The 10,056-nt window shown below is 49.5% G+C and overlaps 1 protein-coding gene and 1 pseudogene across 1 annotated transcript in view; one reads left to right on the top strand and one right to left on the bottom strand.

Moving 5' to 3' along the window:
• Positions 1-361: 361 nt before the first annotated feature.
• LOC119060421 (40S ribosomal protein S8-like) lies at positions 362-3,550 on the bottom strand (annotated as a pseudogene).
• A 331-nt stretch (positions 3,551-3,881) lies between these two features.
• ATXN10 (ataxin 10) overlaps positions 3,882-10,056 on the top strand; it is a 130,899-nt gene continuing 124,724 nt past the window's right edge. The window contains exon 1 of the mRNA XM_037160549.2: positions 3,882-4,306. Within this exon, the coding sequence (XP_037016444.2) occupies positions 4,191-4,306 (116 nt within the window). The 5' untranslated portion in view covers positions 3,882-4,190. The remainder of the gene's footprint in view (positions 4,307-10,056) is intronic.

Raw genomic sequence — 10,056 nt, 5'->3', positions numbered from 1 at the left:
CAAAAATCTCTGCCTCGAAGGACCTCAGATGAAGGGAGATGGTACCTAAACACAATTATAGTACAAGGCTGTCTTTGAAAAATCAGTGCTGAGAGAGGATTTCCTGCTTGACGCATTATGCCTTAGTGGAGTAAGAGGCAATGACATAAAGCTTTTTAGTGAGAAAACCAAAGGCAGAGATGGTAATAAGAAAGTGAGATAGTGGAAGCAAGCACAAGCAAGAATTTTTCTCTCCATCTGTCACTCATCTTCCATTTTACCAGTATCTACTTCCTCTCTCTTTTCTGTGCCAAAACCATGTGACCTTTGGCCCAAATCTTTTTAAAAAAAATTTTACTTATTTATTTTAGACAGAGGGGAAGGGAGGAAGAAAGATAGAGAGAGAAACATTAATGTGTGGTTGCCTCACACACCCCCTACTGGGGACCTGACATGGTCCACAACCCAGGCATTGCTCTAACTAGGAATCGAACCAGTGACTCTTTGGTTCACAGGCTGGAGCTCAATACACTGAGACATACAACCCAGGGCTGCTTCAAATCTTTTTGCCTGAACCTCACCTACTTTCTTCCTCGCTTTGCATTTTGTCCTTCCTTCTTTCTTTTTATTTATTTTTACTTCTTGACTACTGTATCATTGCTGATCCAGTTTTTCTGTACTAGGCTCAAGACACAAATTTGTATCACAAATTTCAACTGAAGTTTAATTCAGGTACATCAACATGGTGGCATGTTTAACTAAGGCAGTGATTTTCAGTCTTTCTCATCTCATGGCACACACAAAATAATTACTAATACTCTGCAGCACACCAAAATTTTTTTTTTCTGATCTGACAAAAATAGGTATACTTTTGACTCATTCACACCAGACAGCTATTGTTATATTGGCTGTTGTGAATTTTTTATTTGACAGTGTAAGGGAAAAGAGGCCAGTACCCCTGACTAAGTAGTCAGGTATTGCATGTTTTAAAATTCTTGCAGCACATCAGTTGAAAATCACTGATCTAAAGTAAACAATTACATAACATTATGTAATGTTAAAAAATGCCTTTTAGCCCAAGTGAAATATTAACTTAGTTCTGTCAATTCAGTCAAGGTTGAATATTCTCTAGTCGATTCCAGGCAGTCAATAACTCCCACTGTTTAGCCAATTTAATATTCTTTTGTTTCAGGAGAAACAAATAGAAATATTTGCCCATATTTCTAGCCTATCCTATTCATGTCTCTCTTTGTTAATCTTCCTTTTATTTCTCTTACTCTCTCCCATCCTTCCTCCTTCCTGAACTTCTTTAATTGTTGTACTTCTCCTTCTGGAGGCATGTTATTTCCTTTCTTTTTTCTTTTTTTGTCCCCACAGAAAGTATACCACCCTTATTACACGAGCTAAAATAGGAGGAAGGAGAATTATTTACCCCTCCAGGGCTTGATTTCCTCAGATAGAACTCTAGCTCCTTGCCCTGCAGCACATGGCCATCGACTTGGCCACAGTGGCTCAGTCTTGAAATGGTGCATGCAGGAAGCTTGCCCTGCTGGAACTGTTCCTCTAGACACTGCTGATTTTGTCATTCCTTTTCCTTTCATCATATTTCTTCTGAATTTTCTTTGAATGTGTTTTGTTTAGAATCTCTTCCTCCTCAGGAGTCAACCTGGCTTCCATCTTGCAGCCCAGAGGCAGTGCATAGTGAGACTTTTTCCATTATCTGTATGGTGTGCTGTTAATGAGCAAGATGCAGTTCTTTACTAGGGTGTTGGTGTGGACCAGTTCATTGTTGGATGCGTTGTAGACAACATTAATAATTCTTGTTTCGCATGTACCTGTGGAGTCTCAGGAGAAGTTGCCCATGTCCAGCCTCATGACATGGTATTTTTTGCTGCCTCTTTGTATGAGGACTTGTGTGTATGCAGTGGGAGCCAATCTTAAGTGTTGGCAGTAGGGTGTCCCAGCTCATACTTTTGTTCGTCTCCAGCCTTGTGGCTGTTGTGCCAGTTGTCCTGAGAGATACCCATGGCTCAGTGCCTCCTGGAAAGACAAACACAAGGAGTCATGGTCCTGAAATATTTTTAAAATATTTATTAATTCAATTAATATTTATTGAACAATTACCTACAGTAGGTCCTTTTCTAGGTGTCATAATATATCCTGGCAGCAAACAAAATAAGTAACAATAAACAAATTAGAACTACAATAGAAAAAGTGTTAAGTGTTGTGTAGAAAAATTTCTGAGGATCAGGAATTTGGGTGACATGTTACAATTTTAGAGATTGATAAGGGAGCCCTGGCTGGTGTGGCTCAGTGGGTTGAACCCCAGCCTGAGAACTGGCTGACCTTTCAGTAAAGGTCACCAGTTCAATTCCCAGTCAGGGCACATGCCTGGGTTGAAGGCCAGGTTCCTGTTTAAGGGCGTGTGAGGGGCAGCCAATCAATGTTTCTGCCAATCAATGTTTTCCCTTCCCTTCTCTCTAAAATAAATAAACAAACAAACAAATAAATAAATCAAATCTTTAAAAATACCGAAAAGGGAAACTCATTAGATCATTTGATAAATCATTTGAGTGGGTAAGTTGAAGGAAGTAAGGAAGCAAACACTGCAAGTATCTGACTTGCATATGTAAAGGATCTAGAATACAGGCAGGTAAGAGAAGCGAAGAAACCAATCAGAACGTATTACAATCCAGGCAATAAATTTGAGTATTATGGGGAATGTTTTCTAAGGATTGTTAAGCATTCCGAATTATCTCGGGCACTGCTAGGCGATCTAATGCTTGGACATGGTTGTAAATGAATACGCAGTCGCTTGGAAGGATGCGGCTGCATTACAACACGGAGTGACGGTGCTTGTGCTCCATTCATTTCCTCTGCGTACTCCAGTGGCGTTTCTTATTGTGCCTCGATTTTATTCAGGGAAGAGCATCAGAAGCACATCCGAACACTGTCCCCCTCTTCACATCAGATGGCCGAGGGCGTGCACTGTGCGCCAGAAGCGCCCCCACCGCCGTCATGTCCTCGGTCACGGTGCTTCTCGGTGCTCCGCCACGTTCGCCTCTGCGAGCTCCCAGCCGTTCGGGCCCTTCGCCCGGCCCAGGGCTCGGCAACCACGCCTGTTGGAAGTACTCACGACGTGATCAAGGGCACGGACAGAAAACGGCAGAGTTGCCGACACCCCAAAAAAAAGTTCGTTCTCCTGAGAAAAAGCCCAGTTTGCACCCACTGCTGAGGAACTTGTCTTCTTGACTGAGCTGCACTGGAAGCCCCGAGGAGCTGGAGCAGCAGGCTGTCGCCCTGGGTGACGTGCCTGGCGTGGTCGCCACCCTTCGGCAACTGATCTCTTGGTGGCGGGGTGGTGGCTGCACTGGATTCCGGCGGGTCCTGTGGGGCCCCTGTTGCTTCAACTGCGGGAACGTGGTCACCAGCCTTCTCCTCAGAGGGCGCCTCTGCCCAGCTCCGCTCCCCTGCCCCAGTCTCCACTCCAACCTTTCTCTTCTGGTGAACCCATCCAGCATCCCTCTCCCCTCAGGCGAACCTGGCCCGGTACCCTCTCCCCTCAGGTGAACCTGGCCCGGTACCCCTCTCCCCTCAGGTGAACCTGGCCCGGTACCCCTCTCCCCTCAGGTGAACCTGGCCCGGTACCCCTCTCCCCTCAGGCGAACCTGACCGGGTACCCCGCCCCCCCTCAGGTGAACCTGGCCCGGTACCCCTCTCCCCTCAGGCGAACCTGGCCCGGTACCCCTCTCCCCTCAGGTGAACCTGGCCCCGTACCCCCGCTCCCCCTCAGGCGAACCTGGCCCGGTACCCCCGCTCCCCCTCAGGTGAACCTGGCCAAGTATTCCGCCCCCTCAGGCGAACCTTGGCCTCAGGCTCCCGCCGCTCAGGCCCCACACCCTCCGGGCGTCCCTCCCCGCGCCTCACGCGGATCTCCGCCCGCGCCCCCTCCCCTCCGGCCACATTTCCGCCCGCGCCGCGTCCCCTCCGGCTGCACTTCCGCCTGCGCCCCCTCCCCTGGCGACGCAGTCCCTGCGGCTCCGGGCGATCCCAGCGCGACCCTCGAGCTCTCGGGCGGGGCCGCGGGCTGCCGGGCGCGGAGACGGCGGCCGGGTCCCCAGGCGCCGAGCGCTCCTCCCCCGGCGCTTCCCCTCCCGCCGCAGCTGGTCCGGCCGCTGCTGCCTGTCGCCGTCAAGCGCGGCATCGGCAAGATGGCGGCGCCCAGGCCGCCGCCCGCCCGGCTGTCCGGCGTCATGGTGCCCGCGCCCATCCAGGACCTGGAGGCTCTCCGCGCGCTGACGGCGCTCTTCAAGGAGCAGCAAAATCGGTAACGGCCCCGCGGCGCGAGCGCGCGGGCTGGAGGAGCGGTGCGGCCTGGCGGGGAGCGGGCCGCCCTCTCCGGCGCTGCTGGGGGCGGAGGTCCCTGCGGTCCGTCCGGGGCCGGGGCGGTAGAGCGGCCGCCCGCAACCTCCCGCGTCGGTCTCCGAGGTCCCAGCGGGCCGCCGATACGTGCTCCCCACCCGCCCGGACCGGCGCGCAGCCGTGCGGACGCAGGGGCACCGCGAGCGGCGAGCCCCTTGCCGCCGTCGGCCGCTTCAGTTAGTGGAGTAGGAGGCGATGGCGGCGCCGGCCGCTGCTCGGGGCGCTGGCCGCGCGCGGACGACGGGCCCCGCAGTCGGCGCGTGCGGTCCGGCGGGGGCGTGGGAAGGCCCGTCACTGGGCCGCGCGGCCCCCCGCAGCCGGACGAGCCCGGGTGCGGCCTCGGGCCTCCCAGGCCGGGCGTCGCGCTCCGTTCCCAGAAGCCTCCGCGGTCTCGTGCGACAACCGTGTCGGACGCAGAACCGCGTTCTCCGGCCTGTGCGGGGAGTGCGAGGCACGCGGCGGGCGAATCTGCCGAGTTCGCGGTGCCTTGGGCCGGTGCTCGCTGGACTCTGTTCCGGGCTCTGGGCCTCGGTCTCGGCCTCTGTTTAACGGGAACGACGTGGACCGGCACCTCCCCGGGGGGACCCTCAGAGGGACTGAGGGAGAGTCTGCCGTAGACCCCTGGCACCCAGGCCGGGCACGCACAGGGCTGAGTAAGCGGAGCTGGTGGTGTCGCACGCGGGAAGCGCTTCGCGGAAAGTCCGGCTGCAGGAAGCCAGCAGACTGCCTCCAACGCTGCATCCACGAAGAGCAGAGAGTGCAGGAGAAAGAGACAGTAGACGCGGGCTGGGGGTCCTCTTGTCCTGCAACTAGACAGGCCCCGTAGCCCGTTGAAAGGGGCTTTTTGGGAAATGCGTTAACTGGGAGATGTGTTCCCGTGAAGGGCCCTGTCATTAGTCACCAAGCGTTTATTCACTGCTTGCTGTGAAACACGTCCTTTACTAGGGGCCATGAGCACAAAGATGAATAGGAAATGATTTTTTCCAAGCGTGTTAGGGAAATTGTGCAGACAGACTGTCATGGGGGTGTTTAGACAAGAAGAGGTGGTGGCACAGGGGTCTTGTGGATGCGCTTGTTGGGAGACCGATGGGCCGGGAAAGGCCGTGGATTGTGCTGGTCACATGGCTTCCAGAGGAGAGGGCTCATTAGGAAGACCAGTGTGTGCGGAGGGACCCAATGCTGATTCTACAGGGCTCCTGAGACAGCAAATGAAATCACGCGGTGTCTGGTACAGAGGAGACTTTCCAACATCAGATCCCTTTCTGAAACTTGTAGGATAAAAATTCAAGACCTGAGCCAGTTTACAAGGCCTTCTCTATTCTTCTCTTGTGAGAGGAGTTAATGGGGAGCTAGAGAAGGTTCTCTCAGGGAGTGAAATGATAAGGTCTGCATATTACAGAGTTGCCTGGCTGCCACTGTGGGGGATGAATTGGAGAGGGTGAGGGTAAAGCCAGGGGACTTTTAAGAAGCGGATGCAGAAGCCCAAGTGAAAGAGACAAGTGCCTGGATTAGGACATTGTCTGTGGGGATAGACAGGATAAATAATGAAAAATACTTACAAGTTGTATGGATTACGGGGAGAATGAGGAAACAAAGTTGCTTTCCACTCTGGAGCGTTGTTGTGCCAGGCAGAGTTGGGAGACCAGGAAAGGTGAACTGATGTGCAGGTCTCGGGGTGGGGATGCAGGCGTGTGGTGGTGAGGCAGAGAGCCTTCGATGAGCGTTTGGAAGGACGGGCTTCTGGTCCTGGTTGTGCCACCGCTTCTCTGTCTTTGGACAACCACTCGTTGCCTCTCAGAGAGGACTCATGGGGTTTGGACCAGGGTCCAGTCGCTCTGAGAGGATCCCTCCAATGCAGATGTACCCAGAGGGAGGGTAGGCCGGGGTGCCAGGACCTGGGTGGGACATAATGTGAAACAAAATGAGGCCTCAGAATCGCAAATAGAAAATACCAGGCAAGCAAAACATGGACTGATGGAAGTAAGAAAGGAACTTATGGAACCAAAGGTAGCATATTAGCTGAAACGGTGTATTTTGTGGTTATTCCCAGGGGCGATGCGAGAAAATGAGCTTTGGTCTATGGTAGATGGAGTAATAGAAGTGTCATGTAGTGGAAAGACAGTAACTTGGGAACCAGGCAGACCTGGCCAAAAATCCTGGCTCATCCCTCTGCACTTCTTTTTTCCTGTCTTGAAAATGGGAGTGATGCTGCCCATTTTCTACGGTTATTGTGAGGATCTGTAATGTTAAATGCTTAGCACAGTGTTTTATGTCTAATAGATGCTGTTTATTTAGCACCTGCTGTTAAAAGTAACTGGGCTGTAAGCAACCAAGAACCCAGTTGTGTTTAATCTCCTGCCTTGTAGAAAGCAGCGGAAGCTATTTTATAAAGATGATAATCCTAATTTTGGAACTTCCAAGGAAAGGAATCTCAGGTTCTCATTACAACTTTTAGCCAACCCTCAAGGGAGAGATAATTCTTATATCTCATTGTAGTGGTTTGTCCACAAACTCTCTGGTACTTTGTCCTTCAAGAGGAGGTGGACTGAATTTAGTGATCCACTTTTATTTATTTATGTATTTATTTAATATTTATTTATTTATTAGAGAGAGAGAGGAAGGGAGGAAGAAAGGGAGAGTAACATGGACATGAGAAACATTTATCGGTTGCCTCTTGTACACGTCCTGACCGGGAATTTGAACCATTGGTGAACTTTGGCTTTGTGGGGTGTCGGTGCCCAACCAAGTAAGCCACACTGGTCGGGGCTTGTGATTTGCTTTTTAATAAGAAAACTGCAGAAGTGATAGTGTCTGTCTCTGAGATCAGGTCATTCGTAAGAGGCATTGCAGCTTTCTCTTTGCCCTCTCTCCGCCTTGTTCTGATGAAGCCAGCCGCCATGCTGTAAGGGTACTCAGGGGTCCCTCTAAAGAGGTACCGTGTGCTGAGGGATGGGGGCCTCCTTCCAGCAGCTGTGGGATGAATCACTTTACAGGCAGATCCCGTCCCGTCAGTCCCAGCCTTCAGCCACATGCACAGCTTCCTGTGGACCCTGAGCCAGGGCCACTCCACTCAGACACTCCTGACCCTGAGACCTGTGTGGGCCCCTAAATGTTACTGTTTTAGTTGGCTAAGTTTTGGGGTAACTTATTAAATAGAAGTGGATCATTAATATCTCAGCCTAAATTATTTGTGCTTTGTATTAAACCCATATTCTATAACCCACTTCTTGAATAGTATCTGAATCACTTAAATCTATAAAAAATGCTTATGGTTATAAAATACCAGCATTCAGATATTGCTCAACTATTTCTTCTCAGAAGGCAAATCTTTTTTTAAACCTATTTTAAGTTCGTTTTATACCTTTATTTAATATACAGATCTTCTTTTTTTTTTTTAAGATTTTATTTATCTTTAGAGGGGGAAGGGAAGGAGAGAGGGAGAGAAACATCAATGCGTGCCTGCCTCTCTTGGGACCCCTACCGGGAACCGGCCTGCAACCCAGGCATGTGCCCTGACGAGAATTGAACCGTGATCCTCTGGTTCCCAGGCCCGCACTCAATCCACTGAGCCACACCAGCCAGGGCAGATCTTCTTTTTTAACATTTATTTAACAAGTGATTTTTTTCTTGCTGTGCTCTGAGTCTTTGCCAGTCATGTTAAATTCTTCTGGAACAAAGTGAGATATAAATATTTTTAAAATTCTATTTTGGAGGCTTTTCCCAGAGGTATTGTTTTTCAACATTTAGTCACCTTTATGATGTATCTCATTATCTTTATGATGTGTCCAGACCCCATCATGTGTTAAAATGTGGAGCCAAGTGAGATTGGTTGTCACAATCTATACCTCCATTGTCCATTAAGTAGCCATTAGCTGTATGTGGCTATTTAAGTTAATTGGAAATAAGTAAAATCAATAATTCTGTTTCTTACTTACATTAGTCATGTTTTAAGTACTCAATAGCAACATGTGGCCAGTGCTACCTCACTGTGTGCAGATGTAGCATGTTTTCATTTTGCAGAACGTTCTGTTGGATAGTGCTGCTCTATAATTTATTTTTCTCTTTTTAAAATTTTATTCGATTTTCTTGATTATGCCATTACAGTTGTTCTATTCCCCCCTTCATTCCCCTCCACCCCCTGCCCCCATCATTCCCCCCCTTTAGTTTATGAACTACATGTCTCAAGTTCTTTAGATTCTATATTTCCCCTACTATTCTTGCCCCCCCATCTATTTTCTACCTACCATCTGTGCTACTTGTTCTCTGTACCATCTCCCCCCTTCTCCTTCTCCCACTTTCCTGTTGCTAACCCTCCATGTGATATTCATTTCTATGTTTCTGCTCCTGATCTAGCTGTCCTTTTAGTTTGCTTTTGTTTTAGGTGTGGTTGTTCATTACTGTGAGTTTGTTGTCCTTTCACCGTTCATCTTTCTAATCTTTTTCTTAGATAAGTCCCTTTAACATTTCATATAATAAGGGCTTGGTGATGATGAACTCCTTGAATTTGATCTTACCTGAGAAGCACTTTATCTGTCCTTCCATTCTAAACGAAAGTTTTGCTGGATAGAGTAATCTTGGTTGTAGGTCTTTGGATTTCATGACTTGGAATACCTCTTTCCAGCCCCTTCTTGCCTGTAAGGTCTCTTTTAAGAAATCCACTGACAGTGTGGTGGGAACTCCTTTGTAAGCGACTGTCCCCTTATCTCTTGCTGCTTCTAGGATTCTCTCCTTCATTTTAATCTTGGCTAATATAATGATGATGTGCCTTGGTGCGTTCCTCCTTGGGTCCAACTTCTTTGGGACTCTCTGAGCTTCCTGGATTTCCTGGAAGTCTATTTCCTTTGCCAGATTGGGAAAATTCTCCTTTATTATTTGTTCAAATAAGTTTTCCACTGGTGGCTGTTCCTTTCCCCCTTCTGGTACCCCTATAATTCGGATGTTGGAGCGTTTAAAGATGTCCTGGAGGTTCCTAAGACTCTCCTCATTTTTTTGAATTCTTGCTTCTTGACTCTTTTCTGTTTGGCCATTATTTGCTTTCTTCTGGTCCACTCCATTGATTTGAGTCCCAGTTTCCTTTTCATCGCTATTGGTTTCCTGTGCAATTACCTTCATTTCAATTAGTTTAGCCTTCATATGTTCCTCTAATTTGTGACTAAAATCAACCAGTTCTGTGAGCATCCTGATCACCAGTGTTTTGAACTGTGCATCTGAAAGTTTGGCTATTTCTTGGTCACTTAGAGTTATGGGCTCTGGGGCTTTAAGTTCTTCTTGAGCCATAATGTTTTGCTCTGTTCACTCCTGTTACCTATGAGGAGCAGAACCTTAGGTGTTCACCAGGCCAGGGCTGCCCAGGTCGCTGGGGTTGTGACGCTGTGTGTGGGGGTGGGGTCAGAGCGGGGAAATGGTGGCCCCCTGTACTGCTTCCTGCCACTGGGGCCTGCTCAGTCCCGTTTCACTGCTCACTCCTTTGCTGGTCTATCTGCACACGAATGTGTGACCACAGTCAACCTGCCGCCCTGCGCCCTCTCTGGGTCCGCCTGTTGCTCACTGGGTCGCTCTCCGGGTCTGCCCGTTGCAACCCCACGCCTGGGACCCGCGTGCCTGAGTCCGTCTGACCGAATTTTCCTGTGCAACCCCACTTCGCCAGCTGCTGGC

This window comes from Artibeus jamaicensis, unplaced genomic scaffold (assembly GCF_021234435.1).
Source record: "Artibeus jamaicensis isolate MK-2021 breed Jamaican fruit bat unplaced genomic scaffold, CSHL_Jam_final contig_233, whole genome shotgun sequence".
NCBI lineage: Eukaryota > Metazoa > Chordata > Mammalia > Chiroptera > Phyllostomidae > Artibeus > Artibeus jamaicensis.
This window is presented reverse-complemented; position numbering and strand designations above follow the sequence as displayed.